Genomic DNA, 18932 nt, shown 5'->3' with positions numbered 1-18932 from the left:
TAATCATAGTCTAAGAAATCATTTTCATGTGTGTACAAAATTCTGTATAAGTTAAATGTAATGGAATTTACAGTTAATATTAAAGCATAATACAAATGGTAATTTTAAACATTTTTACTCTATAATAGGGAAGCACAGTTTGCTAAAAAGTAGCATTTAATATAATTCACATGAATAAAGTGTGGTAACTTTTTTTAAATATCTTTGCAGTTCAGCAAATGCCCTCAACACCAAAAAAAATCACTTTTTATTACTGTGTACTTAGGAGAAACTTGGTCTACATAAAAGAATGACAGGCTTTAAACATACTTAATTCAGGTACATCTGAATTTCTACAGGAACTTAAGAGGAATAAGAGTATTTAATACTTTAAAATACTTTTAACTGTGCAAAGCTTATATAACTTTATTTTATTTGGGTTTACTAGATCCAATAACTGAAACTGAACATGAGCATAGAAAGCAGCAAAGTTCACATTACCTTTTGTAGACCCTTATATCTCAGTTTACATTAATATACTCTGTGAAGTTGTGAAAAGAATACAGATTGAAAAAGTAAAAAAAAAAAAAAAAAAAAAACACACACCTGTAAGACACCAGACCAAGGAGATAATGTGTAATAGTTTCTCTTTTATTATTATTTTTTTCTTTGAAGATTACCTAACATCCTCGTGGTAATAACCCAAGGTAATATGTAAACAAATTTCAATGCTGCTCAAATGAATTAAAATATTCTGTTCAGCTCCTACAATAAGTCAGAACAGTGGCACCAATTCCTTTCAACATTAAATCACGTTCAACTTATTGTACATGACTCTTGTGCAAGTAATAAAGGCTTTATTCATGACCTTGGCTACATCAGTGTAGTAGAGAGGGATATATCAGCTATTTACGTATTTAAAAAAATTAAACTGACAGAACATCGTATTCTGTCATCTCAAATACCAGCAGCATCTTTCTACATATTTAGGATACGTTTGGCCTAAGCCTTTAACACCTTTTAGAACAGCCATGCAATAAAACAAACTTGGAGATGTTTCTTAAGAGAGAACACAGAGCAGTTTAAACATTTTTCTAAATAATAAAGCCAAGATAAAGCAAATCCAGGCCCTTTTAAATGGCTGCAACTTTTCATACACTTAAAGCTCTATAAAACTAGAGCTTATTAGTATATATATTTATATTTTTAATATATATTTTAAATAAGTCTCTTGTCTGCTTTCAAAATTTATGAGGGATTTTTCTGGTCTTTTGGAAGGGCAATAAATAAAAGTAGAAAAGGCTGAACTGTTTTGCATATCTTTGTGGAAGAACGGAGAACAATTATACTTTTAGAGTTCCAGAAAGATCACTGTACAGAACAAAAAGCTTATATACAATTAAGTGTGCAATTTTAGTTGGCTGGGCCTTTTAATATGTAAGATCTTCTTTTAGACTAGAAGCCACTTCTACTCTTGACCAAATCCCTCTGTTTCTTCAATGGCAAAGAGCAGCTTCTCTTTCAGTTGTTCATAGCTTTTATAGGGTGGCAAATCCAAACGATTGAAACTGAGCAGAAAAAAAAAAAGAAAGAACTGTGTTAAGTTCATCTAAATCCCACACAGAATACTACAGAAATTGCTTCCTTAGTAGAAGTTTACAATGTTCTGATCTAACAATTAGAAATTAAGAAGAGTCAATCGGTGCGATATCATGACATTTCTGTGAACAGTAATAACAAAGTTTTAGAGCAATACTTCAAGAAAAAAAAGGCTGGTATCACATCAGATAAACAGAATCTTTGAAGGCTAAAGTTCGAGATACAGAGAACTGTAATACTCAGGGAAATGTTCACCATGAAACTGAACATCATACTAATTTGATACATCTCCAAATTCCAGCAGAAGCATGAAAAAGAATAGTCTTCTTCCTGCACATGCCTAGAAATAGGTTTTATTTTTTCCTTCAGCTTTGCTCTAAAAGGCTTCTGCCACAATTCTGTTTCACTCTGTGTCTTACCCAAAGTTATCTTGGACAAAGAGGGATGTTTAATTTTTACACATACCACTTAAAAAAAAAAAAAAGTGCAGAAAATGGTAAAACAGACGATTCCCTGCAGCACTTTAGAAGTATGGTGAATATTAATATCACCATACTTTAGGTGGTGATGGCATATCACCATCACTTAGGTTGGATATTAGGATAAATTTCTTTTCTGAAAGAATTGTGTAGCATTGGAACAGGAGTCACCATCCCTGGAGGTCTTCAAGAAACATGTAGATGTAGAACTTAGTAGCATGGCTCAGTGGTAGTCTTGTCAGTATGAGGTTAAAGGTTGGACAAGTTGATCTTAGAGGTCTTTTCCAACCTGAATGATTCTATGATTCTATGATCACAGGGTTGCCAAAGTAAGGCATGTTTCATTTGCACACAGTATATATAGGAAAGTGATCACTGTACCAGTTTGGAGTAATAGTCAAGACAAAAGTCTGAAGCCTAGCAGGAAAAGGGAGTGAGATCTGTAACAAGCAACTCAGCAAGGTAACTGACTCTTGGTTTGCATCACAGCCTTCAACATTTCCTGTGATTTCTTTGACACTACTTTCTCCCATGACTGTATGTTGACCTTTTATAATATTACAGTATAAAAAGCATCTCCAGTAACTGTATAAACCTGATATCAACATGACTTTTGTTCGGTTATTTAGTATTATTTAAAATGAAGAAACACCTCACAGTTCTATATGAGGACATTAGACTTCTGCTAGATCTGAGAGTGACAAATGGCGTACAATGCAGTAGCAAAATTTAAGAGTAAGGGAACCAGGAGAGTTTTCAATGCTGGCATGTTAGAGCAATCAAAGAAGCTGAAGCTGAAGATAAATAACAGATTCAAATTAGATTTCATTTGATTTGTTAAATGCAAGACCAGAACAAAGAATCACTAAAGGGTACAGAAAGTTTACATGTAAGAACTTACCAAGTGTGACTTCTTGGTAACCACGTTTCCTTACCAACTTTTTCAATGCAGAATTTCTGAGGACCATTACTTCCTAGAAAAGAGGATTAAAAGAAGTGCAATCTGTTCCTCTGAAATAGTACTCAAGATATATGTATGACATAAGACAATTCAGATAGAACAGACAGAGCTTATTGTCACATGAATGTGAACACACTGCTAATAGAAATAAGCTAGTTTCCCTAATCATTTATAAGTTATTCATCAGGATTTCTGATATAAAAAGCCCTTCTAGAATCAAGCTGATGTACATGAAGTACCCGGCATCTGTACACTTACAGCATGATTGATTTGCAAATGGAACAGTAACGGTCTAAAAATTTTAGTCATCTTCCACTTACCCATAAGTTCAGCAAATCCACCCAGAGGTAATCGACAAGTGCCAGTGACAAACTGCAGAAGTCTCATGCGAACCTCATTGTCTGTCTCTTTTACAAACTAGGCATAGAAATTCAAATTACTTAATAAAAATCTTGGACATAGCTGGAGAAAAAACAAAAATCTACAAGATCATTGAAAATGTGTAATTCCATTTTAAAAGACACCTTGAGAAGAGTTCATCTTTCTTGATTTCAGCAAACTGAAGGTGGGGGAAGAAGACAGCGATTTCAGATTACATGCACTACTGACTTACAACATGAAAGCTGGCACCAGCTATCAGCAAATAAGAAGAATCTTTATTTTATTCTACACTAAAATATAAAACATGCTAATACTTTATATGAGGACTACTGCCATTTTGATTAAACATGGCAACAGTCTAGTCACAGACTCTGGGTATTTCAAGACTTTTAAGTATTCCCTGCATGTCTTTTAAGTATTCCCTGCATGTGGCAGTCTCAATGAGAAAGAACACCATCCTTAACAGCTATAGCACTTTGTATGGAAATTTACTGGGAAGGTGAAGAGGAAGGAAAGAGAGGCGAAAATATCTCAGTTTGAGAGGGGGGATCAATACAGCTAGTATTTTTACTCAAAAACATGGATAAGAAAATGAGTATTTGTGCTGTGTAAATGCTGAAACCATATTCAAGTTGCTTGAACTTCTGATTAAGAAGCTTATTACTGAAAGAATCTTAATTATTTTTTTCTGAGAAATCCTATCATGAGATCTTACATTACTGATCATGCAGAGAAGATAGGAAATAATTGATTTGCATAATTTTTTACAGTAACTTTGTCAAAAGCATCCCTAAAATCATGATTTACCATGAGACGGGAAATGCCCCCTTGCGACTTCTCTTAAGGGAAATTCATAGCAACTGGGAGGGAGCCTGTTGGGTTTTTTTGTTTGTTTCTTTTTCTGGAACTAATTCTTCGCCAACTCCATTAAGATGCAAGTTATAATCAGTCAGTACTAGACTGGCACAATATGACAATTATCATAAATAGTATGTGGCATTTCAGATGTACATATGTAATACAGAGAAGGACATTAGAAGGTATATATCACTGCTAACAATGCAAAAAAGCTCGACTGTAATATAATATATAATATGTAATATGTAATATATAGCAATAAGAAGGACAAGATAGATAAAAAAAAGTATTTGATTCAGCTATCCACGTATGATGCAGGTATCTCCCTGCCATTTCCCACCCTACAGTATGTTCCCCAAGAATTCCTCCTTTCCTTCTCTGAAAAGAAAAAAAGGAGTAAGAGCGAGACTTCAGAGAGATGGCATCTCTCCGCTCCATGTGTCATTTGTGTAAGAAAATAGAACAAAACCCCAAAGAAATTTTACTGATTGATATACCTGCCAAAACCATATGATCTGCTTGCTGTTCCTTGTATAATGACGATAAACAGTGTTCCTTTGCCAGTCTGCTAAATCAACCTCTTGCATACCACAGAGCATAACCTAGAAAAGAGAATTAATATACCTATCTATACACTTAAATTACAATTTTATTTTGTATATTGTATGAGACATGCTAACAAAAATGGAGGTTCTTGTTCCAAACAAAGGACTGGGGGCTTATAAAAAAGATGGGAGAGCAATTTTTTCTCAGGCAGATAATGATAGTACAAGGGGGAATGGTTTTAAACTAAAAGAGGAGAGTTAGATTTGATGTTAGGAGGAAATTCTTCACTCAGAGCGTGGTGAGGCACTGGAACAGGTTGCCCAGAGAAGCTGTGGATGCCCCATCCCTGGAGGTGTTCAAGGCCAGGTTGGATGGGGCTGTGAGAAACCTGGTCTGGTGGCTGGTGTCCTGGCAGGGGGGTTGCAACAGGATGATCTTTAAAATCCCTTCTAGCACAAGCAAGCCAGTCTATGATTGTATGTCTGGCTTTTTTCTTTTTTTTTTTTTTTTCCATTTTACGCTACAATCAGATTATTTTAAGTTTACAGAACTCCAAAATTGTTTATGTTCCTAAGTGTTCTAAAAGCCAGCATACCAGAAGAAATTAAGTTTCTTCTGACTAATAATTCAATAATAGAAGCTACAACCTTTCCCATGAAAGGAAGTTTTATATTAAGGAGGATATTATCTTTTCCATTAAAACCTTGCCTCATATTCCAAGATGATGATGATGATAACATTGCTGCTACTGCTAGTAAAGATAAAATACACTGTGAAGGGCAAGTTTGCAAAATATTTACCAATAGAAGCAATAAAAGCTGAACATGCTAACAGCAAAGCCTCCTAAAAACTGAACAGTAAGGTAACTAATATAAAATAGATCTAAGCCCTTTTTAGGGAATACTCCCATTTAACTTAAACTGCTAACAGAACACTGCTCATTATATACGGGCATCTTCGTCTGGTCTCTCAGAAATAAATAAACCTACCCCTACAAAACCTTTTGTCCTTGCTCCAAACCATAACCCCAACAGTAGGAGCAAAGGTCAGGCAGAGGTTAATTAAACATGGTGCATGCAACTAATACTTGTTATTAGCCTTTAGGTTATATACTGAAGATATAGAAAATTTAATATTGAACCTTGTTCGTTGCTACAGCTTTCAGTCCTGAGTGTCCTGAACCCTAGAACCTACCCTAGATTATGTACATGAAACTCAGCAACCAACATACACCAGAATCAATTCCTGTACCAACTGTTAAAAAGGCAATTCTACTCACTCACTACAGAGAAAGAAATTTTCTAAAACTAACTCATCAATCTGTTATCTCATATTGTGTTTCTTTCATAGAAGCTTGCAAAACACAATTCAAAACTGAAGATGTAATCTAAAATTCACATCTACTGGACTACACAAAACACAGATGCAATAGAGATACTGGCTTGCCATTGTGATTTACCCCCACACCTCTCCCATTAAATTCTCCATGTTCCACAAGCTCTCAAATGTAGTATGACACAGATGAGAGATTCAAGCTGGCCTATCCACGTAGTCATTACATATGTATTACCTTTGCAAAATGTAAAAATGTTGAAAAGAAAGCCTCACCTCCAGCTCCTTTTCATCAAAGTAATGTAGCCACTGTAGAGGAACAACTTCGTTAAAACCATCAAGAAAAGCTTTGGTTTGTTCTCTAACTCCCCGAGAAAACCGCCACTCAGCCATTAGCCTGGGATGGAAGAAAACAAATGTAAATTAAACATCAGTTAGCACTCAACATAAAGGAGTTCAAACATGCATGATTACGTATGCAGTCCGGTGAGGTAAAATTCCCTCAAATTTTGCTTTCTTACACTGCATGATTCCATAGACTATAAAGGACTTAGCATACTCATATTATTAAAATCTTCAAACACAAATGACGGTAACGATAGCAGGATGTATTTAGGTTACTATTCCAGTTTAAAAAAAATGAAAATATTATAAACCTTTCACTCATCTAAATTGAGCAGTTTTTTCATGACAAAGATGGTACTTGCGCATTATGATTTGTTACTGGAAAAAATTGCTTTAGCTTAAAAAGCTCATAGTCCTAGCATTTCAAAAGAAAAGAACGATTTCCACCAATTTAAAATATTTGTGTAGGCAGAGAACAGTAAGAAATACCGCTGCTTAGAATATCTATAACTACAGTTGTCCGATACTTCCAGCATAAGATTATTTCAGACTTCAACAAGGAGCAGTCATTTTCTACTCTGAACATCTGATTTATGCTACGATTCAGAGGAAGGAAAAGGTAATGCATTTTTTTTAAGTTTCTACTACAACGGTCAAGCCATTTCTGAATATTAAAAAAGTGGCAGTAAATATAGTAAAAATGCATACTAAAGAAACTATTTCACTGCAAAACTAAAGACTGCTAATTTAAAGTGGGAACTGTATATGCAGCATGGAACATATGCTGTATAATTGAAGAGGATCTCTGTACATGTGCTTTTGAGATCACTCTGAATAGCTGGATCAGAAATACAGGTTCAGAAAGAAGGCAGTTGTAAGGATTAGGAGGGAAGCAGGAAAGAGCAGTACAACAAAACAAAGAAAAAACAGTTTAAGTCACACCACATTATTCATGATTCTCAATTTCAGTTACCACAGTGACAGCCAAGTACTAAACAATTTTGAAATCATCTGTCAAATACATCTTCCCTCTATCTGGATTTGTTACCTACTTAAAATAGGTTTGCTCATTTTCAGTGCCAGCTGTTTTCTCATTGTGCATGTAATAACACAGATCCTCATCTCTCTAACGGGTCTTTTAACGTCTTTCCTTTTTTTTCCTTTTTTTTTTTTTTTTTTTTTGGCAGGGGGTATGGTAGCTGGGAGGGTAGAAGGAGGGGAGGGAAGAGAAAAAGGAAAGAGCAAAATCTACCAAGACACCATTTCAATAATAGTCCCAAGAATTATATAATGATTGAAAAGGAAAAAAAATATATATACACACAGTAAAGAAAGACTAGAGCAACAGAAGTAACATGAAATACTTTTCAACATCTATGCCTTCCTACCCAATATATTCTTCTTTGTTCTCTTCAGTTACCAAGATATTTGAACCTCCTGATTTCAGCTCATGTGAGGTTACTTTTCCTAAGAGCTCCATATCCACACAGAAATACATTTCCAAGTTACACTCTTCAATGTTATTATCTCTGAGGGAATGAAAAAAGAAAAAAAAAGAAAAAAATTACAATGGAGACTAAAACAGAAAAATTCATAAAACTTCAGGAAAAAGAAAACTACAAACCTTATCCAAATCAAGGAGTTGTAAAATTCAGTATCAATAGATTCTAGATCCTTAATAGTAAGTTTCTTGCTCAGCATTCGTTTGTAGAAAGGCAGAGAAAAACCAGTGTCAATAAATTTCCCATGAAACAATGCCTGTTGAACAGAAAAAAAGTCTGTTTGACTTTTATTGAATTGCTAAATTTACTTATCCTTTCTCCTTCAAATAATAAAAAAAAATAGCAGTAGCAGCTTGGTACTTAAAAAGAACAAACCACTACATTTAGTGAGAAGACATAAATATGATTATGAGCACATACATAAAATATATAAAAATATAATATGATTATACATGTGGCAAAGTTTATCCAAACATATGTTGTCACTATGACTTAGATTTCCTTTGATGAAAAAAATTTCTCATAAAGAATACAGCCTATGAAAAGAGGAAATTACTAACTTTCTTCTTTATTATGTGGGTTGGTATGTGTGCCAAGTGTTATTTGATCTTACTTGAGCATATTATTTGAGCTTACATGAGTACTACTGACCTTTTTCACTACATGCATAAATCCTGCAAAACCATCCTTTATTCAATGCTACTGCAGCTTGTAAAACAATTTAAAGAGCAAACACAGAAAGTTTCTAAAACAGCTTTTGGAATCACATTCTTTATAGGTAACAGAACTAGAAATGATATTTTCTTCTATACCAAAAATCAAACTGAAAAACAAAAAGTCACACTTGTCTCACCCCTCACACTCAAAAGGTGTGATCTAGTTTGCAGTCCTGAAGCATAATACTATGTGTGCATGCACGCACAGAGTATTAGCCTTTATACAGACTCAGTGCTTCTGAAAGCTAATAGAGCACAGCTACTACTGTGCAAACATTAGTTTTCCTCATCCTTATCCAGTTTGTCTTCACTAAAATACCTTTTAAAAATCATTCGAAACATAAGCCACAATATTGCATTTATTGCTCGTCTCTCCCTACACCTAAATTCCATCAGCAGAAAAGCCAGTGTAACAGTCCATTTTGTCCAGAAAAAGGCAATGCTCCTTTCCCCCACACACACACATTCCAATTTCCCTTCTCCAGATTACGCTAGCATGCATTTTCTTCTGCTTTAGGAGAGATTAAAAAGCTTCCCTTGAAGGCCTTTATTTGGTTACTTATTTTTAAACTAGTCTAGAATTCTCACAGGAGAGTGAACTGATAGAAAGAGACACATTAAATGCTGAGTGTGGCATCCAGCCATATGACGTCCTGTTTGTTTTTTTTTTTTGCAGAAGTAGGCTCTTAAATCATCTCATTTAATAGCTATAGTAATCTTAGAGCAAAACATAAGTTGAAACAGTTAATCCCATTTAACAGCTTTTTGTTATAGAGCAACACAATTAATAGAGTACACAAAGTAATATAAGATATGCATTCTTCCATTTAACCCAGTTTCAGATGAAAATGTCTATGGTTATTTCAATACCTCTGTGGCATTATAGCTTCCTGAGGGTTCTAAAACGAATAAAAAGGCAGCCTATTAAAAGTGTTAGCACAATGAAACCAATTTCCATGGCAGCACAGAAATGGGGAACCTGGCCATAAGATCTTCGAAACTGAAGGTGTTACCATCAAAACAAAACAAACTTATGTGTCAAGAAGAAACTACAACAAAAGCAAAACAAAAACAAAGAAACACCCCCAACCTAACTTGTCTTAACTCTGAAAGTATTTTTCCAGTTACACTTCACTCACACTTGTTCTGATTTCATGCAAAAAGCCTGAGCAACAGGAAAAGACAACAGTATCTTCAATATGCCTATGGCAGAGGGGTTTGAATAAGATGATCTTTGAGGTTCCTTCCAACCCAAGCCGCTCTATGAAATCTGAAAAAAAAAAAAACAACCCTTATCTACTCTTTTTGGTGTCACTATTCACCATTTCTGGGAAGCCCCTGGGGATTACCTGTAGACATCATGATGATCACATAGAAAGAAGATTGTATCACTAGATGGAAGGAAAGAAATGTGCCGTGGTATAGCAAGACACACAGACACTTGGCTCAGTGATACCAGAAGAAGAAATGATACAATATGCCTCTTCAGTTTTCAGTTTAAGAGAAACGTGATGGCAGTGAATCAGGATGCTATCAGCTCCCTGCAAGCTTCTGCTCTCCCCAGTATGAGACCTTTGTATCCAAATAAGTATGTTTCATTTAAGACTCACTGTACTGCAAAGCATTTCTAACTGAAGAGCCTTTTTAAGGAAAATACTAGTCACATTTTTCAGAGCATCAATATTCATACAATCGAACAACAGTCTGCATGAAGTACACACATCTAATTGATAACAATAAAATGTTATATTGAATGTCATATTCTCTTGTATCACCATCCCAGGAAAATTCAGTGGTTAAGAGACTTAACTCTCAGGAAATGTTTTGGGTCAATAACCTTACATGCCTTAATCTTCCATTTCCTTGGATTAATATAACCTTTAAAAAACAGAAAAACAAATACTATTCAGGAATAAATGTACAGCTACAGCAAAAAATAACCTTAAAAATCTAACCTACCATGGCAATAAAGCGCCCAATGAAACAGAAATATGAAAGATGGTCAGGATTGATTGTTGATGCTGGATTGATCTGCAGGCAATAGTTGCTCTTGCCAGCATATTCAAATAGGCAGTACATAGGGTTCAGTACTTCATGGGAAAGCAAGAAAAACCATTCTCTAAGGAAAGAAAAACATTTGTACACATAAAAACCATCAGATACAAATGTTTATCACCATTACCCTTAGGTAAATTAGCAAAACGGTCAAAACATATGCAAATTTAGAAAAATTATATAAACAGAGCTGTATTACAATCACAGAAAAGATAAGGCATTATACACTTCTTAAATATAAAAGAAATCCATAATTAAAATCTATCAAGTTACACAGTCACAGTTTCCAAAGTTTATAAATGACTGTTGTCACCTTGCACACTCTCATAGATAGGTTTTAGCTGCACACTGGTAACTTTTTTGCTTTCAGAATCCTTGCCTCAACCAGTACACACAATTTATCCTCATTATGCCTGCTTTTACTGCATACAACTCGAATTTCTATTCAAAAAAAAATATAAACAACCTAGGTAAAATAAAAACAAAACACCGTATTTCCTTTCCCGATCTGACAGCAGAACATATACCAAGTTACAGCAATTTAACAAATTATCATGCATCAGTTAAGCCAATAGGACACAACAATGTGAAAATACGTTTTTGCTGGGGTTTAACTAATCCATTTTATTCACCGGTTTCAGATCTTTCAACTCAACTGACCTGAAATTATAATAGAATCTGGTATTTCAGTGTCAGGATAGCTGATTTTTAGAATACTTGTCACTTTATAGCATTTTTAATATAACCAAGTACTGTAGCTGTTGTCATATGTACTCAGGAATTTTAGTATCAGACCCTAAATGCTTGAAACTGAATAACCAGGCCTAGGGGAAAGCTGCAAAAACTCTGAAGTCTGTCCTGTAATAATGGCAGGAACAGAATTATATTCTGAATGCCCTTCAGCTGTCACATTTAACAGATATCTTTTCTATCCCTACATTTACATTTACATCAGGGAATAAAAATGAGAAACCTACAGGGGTGTTTCTCGTAACAGTTCTATGAAACTCAAGTCATGGATCGTGACTTGCTACTGTATGCTTCCAACCCAAAGGCCTTTTAGAAAGAAAAAAAAGTAAAGAAACAGAGAAAGGCAGCTAGGATACCATTACCCTATTGAGTTTTGTGCATCTTTTAATAAGCACAAGAATTCTATGCAAGTTTTGTACTGAGGCAATTATATTAACTTTGTATAGCAATATCGAATTTAATAAGCATTTAAATTAGATCAAAGCCAGATAGCACGGGAGGATTCAAAGAACTTAGTCATCAGCAAGAAGTTCATAGAAGCAATATATTTTTCATGTTAACAGCCAGAACTAGCCACAGTATAAAGTATCAGGTTGGTCCTGCTAAACAGAAGGTAAACATCTGGAGGGAACACACAGAGTTTAGCCTGCTAAGAGACAAGATGATAAATCAGGTGCATCAGCTTTCTATATTTGTATTAACGCAGTATTACATTAGCAAGTCAGTACACACACTCAGTATCACTTAAGAATTCTCAGCTAAATTACAATGAGATCCTTGATGTTTCTTCGTTTCACATTCAAAATCTTGGGTAAAACTTACTACTAAAACTATGAAAGTATACTACTTTTTTTTTTTTTTTTTTTTTTTAATATTCTGCTATCTGTTGTGACTAATACTCTTCAGTTAAATTATTCTAACATTACTTCTCTGGAAAACATTGTTTCTCTGGAACAGATTACTTGAACTCTCCTGGTTCCCATCTTACGCCTAAAGTCAACATGATAGGAACACCAAACAAAACAAAACAAAAGCATGCAAAGCAAAAAGCACAGTCTACCCAAAAAGCCTATGCACTATTGTAATTCAGAAGCATAAGTACCCACTAATCCAAAGAAGCTCAAACATCGGAAGCAGATTTCCTTACTTGAAAATGCTATTCATTTTAACTGAACTTAATTTTAACACAGTAATCTACATAAAAACAGAACAAAACCAGAACAGAACATGTTTACATTTAAAACAAACAAACAAAAAGGAAAGTTCACCTATGGCTATGTCTAGTTCCATGGATCTGCAGTAGTACTGAAATTTTTATCCAAAAGGTAACATTTCAGTCAAGTAATTCGCAGCAGTAACGAGTGGTCGGTTATCCTCTATATGGAGAACAGAACACACTTTGTCTATGATTTTCCTGTTACACCTTTTTTCTACACTTCAGATTCTATAAAAACTTGTGCTCTAGTTGTTGCACATTCCTGTACAGCCTACACAGTTCCCTACTGTTACCTTATTCCTACGCTACTCTCTTCTTGTTTACGTCTTGTCTGCTTGTATCAGCCCCAATCTGGTATTTTCTTGTTTAACTTTCTCTAAGTAACCAAAATAATTTATTTTTCCACTATCTCAATTTCCAAGATGAACTGTCTGGTAGAAACTTCCTGAAATAATTCAGTCAAGAGCAATTAATTGGCATTAAAAAAAAAAAAGAAAAAAAAGAAGCCAATTTAAGCATCAGTCTTTGTCAAAGAACTTAACAACTGAGACCACAGTTTTTCTAACACAAGGTCATAACCCGTAATATTGCCAGTGCTGCCAGTTTTACCTCCTTAATACATTATCGTGAGCTAAAGAAGTAACCAGGGTGACACTGCAAAAGCAAGCAGTTACTTGGCTAACAGAATGACATTAGAAATCAAGGTTAGAGTGCTAATAAAAACCAAACACCTATGTTAAATAAATCTTCTTTTACCTTGCCAAGCCACCATAATCCAGTCCTTCTTCTCCTCTGAATATAACATATAATCTTCTCCTCAAATCATAGGGTTTTAATGCCATAATCTATTAAAAGAATCAAAATTTTTAATAAACTATAGATGATACACTTTCAATGCAACTGCTCCTTCAAATTCAGATTTTATTTAATTGATACAGATATCCCACATATGCCAAATGTTTACACAGATGTGAAAAGCAATTAGCTCAACTCATGAAACATTGAATCAATGAACTGAATACAAAAAATACGAACTCTGACTCAAAATTAGCAGCACACTGCTGGCAAGTAGGGGAAATTATCACTAAATGGTTGCCCTGTTCTTATACTCTTACAAAGGTATACATTACCAGCCACTCCCAAAGGAAAATGGCCTAAAAGGCTTTTCATCTGACATATTACAGATTTTTGGTTTTAGACAAATAACATGATTTCCTCTAATCCAAAATAAGCGTACTGCTCCCATTAATAATATACTGCTTGGTTATGGAGAATCCTTCTCAAGATGTTTCGAAGGAACAAATACAACAAGCATTTTGATTGTTACGAAGAAAAAAGGAGGGAACATATACTGGCTACAGATTGAAGCTCAATATAAGCATCAATTACACAGATTTAACCTTTGAAGGGCAAAGCAGAGCACCAGTTTTAATTGGAGAAGATAAACATATTGTAATGTATACATATACACATGAAAAAAAAGAGAAAAGCAAATATGATGTGCTTAGGTTAATATGGTACGCGATGTGGTTCAGTTTTGGAAATCTTTACCACAGGCTGCAGTAGATGTAAAAAAGTTAATAAGAAAAGCACAGACAAGGTCACAAAACAGAAATCCACTGATGATTATTAAATAGCCAGAAACCACACACCCAGTTCAGAAAACATTTGAATTGTAAACAGTTGGGAGCTAAAAATTATTTGTTAGAGTTAACATATACATTACTTCTTTTCTTACAGTCCTCCCTAAAACCCCACCTTTGGCTAATACCAGAGGAAGATTACTGTGCTTGAAGGACTGTTAGTCTGAACTAGGTATGGCTATTTTTGTTCTTATGTTTTTTCTGAATAAACATAAAGACAACAATTTTTGCAGCCTTACTTGCTGGAAGGAATCCTCAAACAAAGTCTGTCTGGATACATTGATTTTCACATGGCTTGGCAGTGCATTCGACTGTAATCATAAGGTAATAATGTTAAAAGGCAGAAACTATAACTGTAAATTCAAATACTTTCAAAAAGTAAACAATTACTTAATCAGTACCTGACACAAGTAACGGAAATGAGCAAGTTTCCACCTAAAGCTACGCTCGTAAGCAATCTGTGGCCCTTTATTTCTGTAAGGGAATATATTTGAGATGCATTAAATACACAGACGTCAAACAGCACATTCAACACTAAACAACAGCTTGCAGATTTCAATAATAATACATTAAAAACTGCGATCATAAGACACAATCACAAATGGAAATTCTTAATATATGCCCTGACTTCTTTTTTATATAGCTTTCCAAGGAAACAAAAAGCAGCTGATGGTTCAGTTGACCAGTCTTCCATTCGTTGGCTGTGCAACACACACCTATTTTGTTGTTGTTATTAAAGACAATAGCCAATTTACCAAATTTGGAAAAAAGGTAGAGATTTTGAGGATTTCAAATTCCTATCAATTTTGTAAAAATTAGAAGACAGCTAAAGGAAAGACACCTAAAAGGAAAGACAGCTAAAGTGAAAGACTGCAATATGATCTCAGTCACATCATAGTCACCAAAGATCAACAAAAAATCAAGGATCAACAACGAAGGCTTCAGGTGCTTGCGAACTATGAAGAAATTTATGGAACACTAATCTATAGGCTCTTGGAAAAAGAAGACATCAACACATCAAAGGTAAATCCAGTAAGCTCTACACAAAACATTAAGACAGCTACCCATCAGTTGGGTCAATGCTTCTGACTAACCAATTGAAAAAAAAAAAAAAGAAAAAAAAGAAGGTTTGCATGTAAAATGTGGAGAAGTATTCAGAATTAGCTTGCTTAGGCATTAATATTGCCACAGAATATATAACTATAAGCAATACTCCTAACAATCATTTCCTGTTTCCTTTAAAAATTTGTCTATTAGTTGTATTGGTTGAATTTACAAGTTTACCTTATTTCCCCTCTCAATTTATAGTGCCAATACAATCTTGTTATCTGAACAGTGTATAAATAAAAACCATTTAACATTACAGCATTACAGCACTACGGTGAAGTGTGGCATAGAAAAAAATGACAATTAAAGGTTAAAAATTGATTTACAGGACAATGATTTGCTCTCAATTTACTGCTCAACTCTAGCTAAACATAGATTGTTTTCCCATATGAGAAGAACTTCATCATTAAACTGTAACAAGTTAAAACAGTAAAGACTACGCTTAATTTCTCACTTACACAGAAGACTTCCCGGTACGAGGATCGTTGAAGGTGGTGGTTCTAGTATTGTGATCAACGAAGTATCGCACACCTTCTCTAGTATATCTGATTTCCCAGCCCTCTGGAAGCGGGTCCTCATTTTGTAAACTGCAGAAAAAAATTGCAGAGAGTACTTTTTCCCCCCACGTCATGACATTTAAAATAACAGTTAAGCAAGATCTTTTTATCTGTGCAGTCAATTTACACACCTACCCTTGAGTTCGAGGGTCTTCCCATTGTGTTGTCTTTGTGTTATGATTTACAAAATACACCCTATCATTTGAATCCACTCTCCTTTCTATGGGAAAAAAGAAAAAAAGGCAAACAAAACCAAAAATAAACTATACAACAATTGCATTCCAAATTTCTTTAACTGTTCTTTCCTGAAATCAACAGCTTATTAACTTACCCCAGCCTGGTGGCAAAGGCCCAAGTGGATCATTTTCTGCTGATAACATTGAAGCCTATTTATAAACAAGAGGACATTCAGTTAGGCAAGTATTATTCACCTTTCTTTCCCATAATGTGTTTCAAGATTACCATGAGTTCTGAAGACTGTGCATTCTGAACACCATGCCATTTTTAGTCTGTTTTTACGGAAAAGCATAATTACGTGATAATATATGACTTGTGCACTTGCCTCCACTGTTTCCAATGCCACATACCATCCCTTCCCTTCCTAGAGAAAACCTGAGAGAGCCAGTGATCTTGAAGATGTACAGTTCACAACAGTTTTATGAAAACACATATAAGCAGTGCTTCTTGTTTAAGAATATGCTTTACCATTAATTAACATTTGAAATTAAGTGTGAAAGCACAATGACTACTGCCAATATAGGGGGTTTTTTGGTTCCTTAATAGCAGATGTCTTTTCTGGGTGTTTAGCTGTTTTCAAACTTTGTTTTTCTTTGGAAAAACAGTCGCATTCCATTAAAGTGTTCAGATGTTTAAAATTATACTAACATACAGTAAGGTTAAAAGGGGAAAAATAATTATTTTTTTTAAAGATCAAATTATTATGAAAAACTATGCTAAACTTCTAATAAACTGTAACCTTGCAAAAGTCTCCCAGTAGCTCCCAGGAATATAAAGTAAGGAATAAAGAGAATATAAAAGGCAGAAATCCCTCAGACTGCAGGATCCATGCTCTAACTTATAATCAAAAGCATCACCCCCTATAACTTTTTGGATGGAAGATTCACCTATATAGTTACGTGTTACTGTTCTTTTGTGCACAATTAAACTTTGGTAAGTGGAAACCAATCTACGTTTTCCAAAGGGTATCTTAAGGATCACCTTACTGCTAACACTGCTTTGGTTTTCAATAGCATTAGCAATACAAAAATCTCAAATCCATTTAAGAGTTTACAAACACCAAATTCAGGCAAGAAAAGCTACAGTATTTTTCATGTTTTCCTATGAAATATAAACAGAGCAAGGATCAGGAGAAAATGCAATGGATCAAGATCAGGCTCTCTTCACATTAGATGTGAAGAGAGAATTACCACCATCTCATCAACAAACACACTTAGCCTTTTCTGCTTTTGGAATCTATACAGTCACAATGGCCCTATAACCAAAGACGTCTCTGTGGTGAGTATAGGAAGAATAGCACAGAACAAAAAATGCTATCTGCCAAAGATGTGAATGGTGGTATGATTCAGAGTTTTCTGATCTTCATAATAGGCCCAAAGGTTTATATGTCGCTGCTGGCTAATGCACACTTACAGAACAAACTGTAACGCTAGGCAGTGGCCCCATTTCAATGAGCCACATTCAATAACAAAAGCAGCACAGTATATTAACCCACGTAAAGCATTCATTAATATGTCACATTATTTCTAGTATCTAGTCTCTCTCTGATCTAATTCATATTTCTACATGGTACTGCACTATATGCTGCATATTAAAACTAAGATGTTAAAATAGTAAACAAGCAGTGTCTTGTATTCTGATTTAATAATGAACGTCCATCCTTAGAAAACAGTCAATGACATTCAAAGATACTTTTACACATCAGCATGCTTTGAGCTTTCAAATGGATATGAGGTAACCATCTGCAGGATGAAGAAGGCTGTTCTATCTAGCTAACACTATGTTTATAAGTAAACAGACCATAACATTCGAATGTTTCTAACAGCTATCATTTAGTACTTGTACAATAAGTGAGTGGCGTTTTTTAAAGAAAGTTATGTTAGTTTTCCCAAGCTTTTTTTTTTTTAAACACCTACTTTGGATAGGTATTCATTTTATGTAAGTATTTTCCCACATACGGATATTTCTTCCTTTTTTTTTTGTTTAGTTCATTTGAATGCATATAGTTGCAGGATGTTAAATGTATCAAAAATCAGTAACTTCAGCAAATTACACTGCAACTAGTAACTAGTTATGTGCCTATTAAGAGATAAAAACTTGAAGCAAGAAGTCTGAAGCAACTTCTCTCGTATTAAATATCTTGAAATATCTAAGTAGTCTTTCCAGGTAGAGCTACTCTACAACTGGGTGCAAGTAACAATGGATTTGGACAAGGATAAACTAATACTAAGTCTGTAAGTAGTAATACAAGCACTGCTACATTCCATAAAATAGACGATAAAAAAAACAAAAGGACTACCTACTGTTACGACAACACAACAAAGGAGAATGAAGCTAGAAAGAAATGCATATAAATCAAAAGCAAGATAATTCAAGTCCCCAGTTTGAGAGAAGTACCACTGAGAAGAACATAATAGAAAAAGTAAAAGTAATTATAATAACTATACTCTATCCACTTTAATTTCTTCATACGGTTTAGCTTTGACCATTCAAGGTAGCTGAAATATTCAATTATTTATTAAGAGGATTAATTCACTTCTTTTTCCAAAAAATACATTATAATCTCACTTTCTCACTTATAAACTGCTATATAGGCAGAGCTCTGATGCGTCACCAGAGGAAGTTACCTGTGGTTTGACCACAACAATTCTAAAAGAAATGTATACAGC

At 34.5% G+C, this 18932-nt stretch overlaps 1 protein-coding gene across 5 annotated transcripts in view; it reads right to left on the bottom strand.

Moving 5' to 3' along the window:
• Window positions 1-609: 609 nt before the first annotated feature.
• The window catches only part of WWP1 (WW domain containing E3 ubiquitin protein ligase 1), a 61070-nt gene continuing 42747 nt past the window's right edge, over window positions 610-18932 (bottom strand). For 4 of the 5 annotated variants that reach the window (XM_048045857.2, XM_048045856.2, XM_048045858.2 and 1 more), the window contains 14 exons: window positions 16358-16412; window positions 16162-16246; window positions 15928-16056; window positions 14764-14836; window positions 14602-14673; window positions 13476-13564; window positions 10658-10817; window positions 8105-8238; window positions 7869-8009; window positions 6412-6532; window positions 4755-4859; window positions 3339-3435; window positions 2959-3031; window positions 610-1547 (listed from right to left, as the gene is read on the bottom strand). In XM_048045857.2, the coding sequence (XP_047901814.1) occupies window positions 1448-1547; window positions 2959-3031; window positions 3339-3435; window positions 4755-4859; window positions 6412-6532; window positions 7869-8009; window positions 8105-8238; window positions 10658-10817; window positions 13476-13564; window positions 14602-14673; window positions 14764-14836; window positions 15928-16056; window positions 16162-16246; window positions 16358-16412 (1434 nt within the window). In that variant the 3' untranslated portion in view covers window positions 610-1447. Of the gene's footprint in view, window positions 1548-2958; window positions 3032-3338; window positions 3436-4754; window positions 4860-6411; window positions 6533-7868; window positions 8010-8104; window positions 8239-10657; window positions 10818-13475; window positions 13565-14601; window positions 14674-14763; window positions 14837-15927; window positions 16057-16161; window positions 16290-16357; window positions 16413-18932 lie in introns of all 5 variants that reach the window. The other variant, XM_048045860.2, reaches the window with a different exon arrangement.

Source organism: Anser cygnoides, chromosome 2 (genome assembly GCF_040182565.1).
Source record: "Anser cygnoides isolate HZ-2024a breed goose chromosome 2, Taihu_goose_T2T_genome, whole genome shotgun sequence".
Taxonomy (NCBI): Eukaryota; Metazoa; Chordata; class Aves; order Anseriformes; family Anatidae; genus Anser; species Anser cygnoides.
This window is presented reverse-complemented; position numbering and strand designations above follow the sequence as displayed.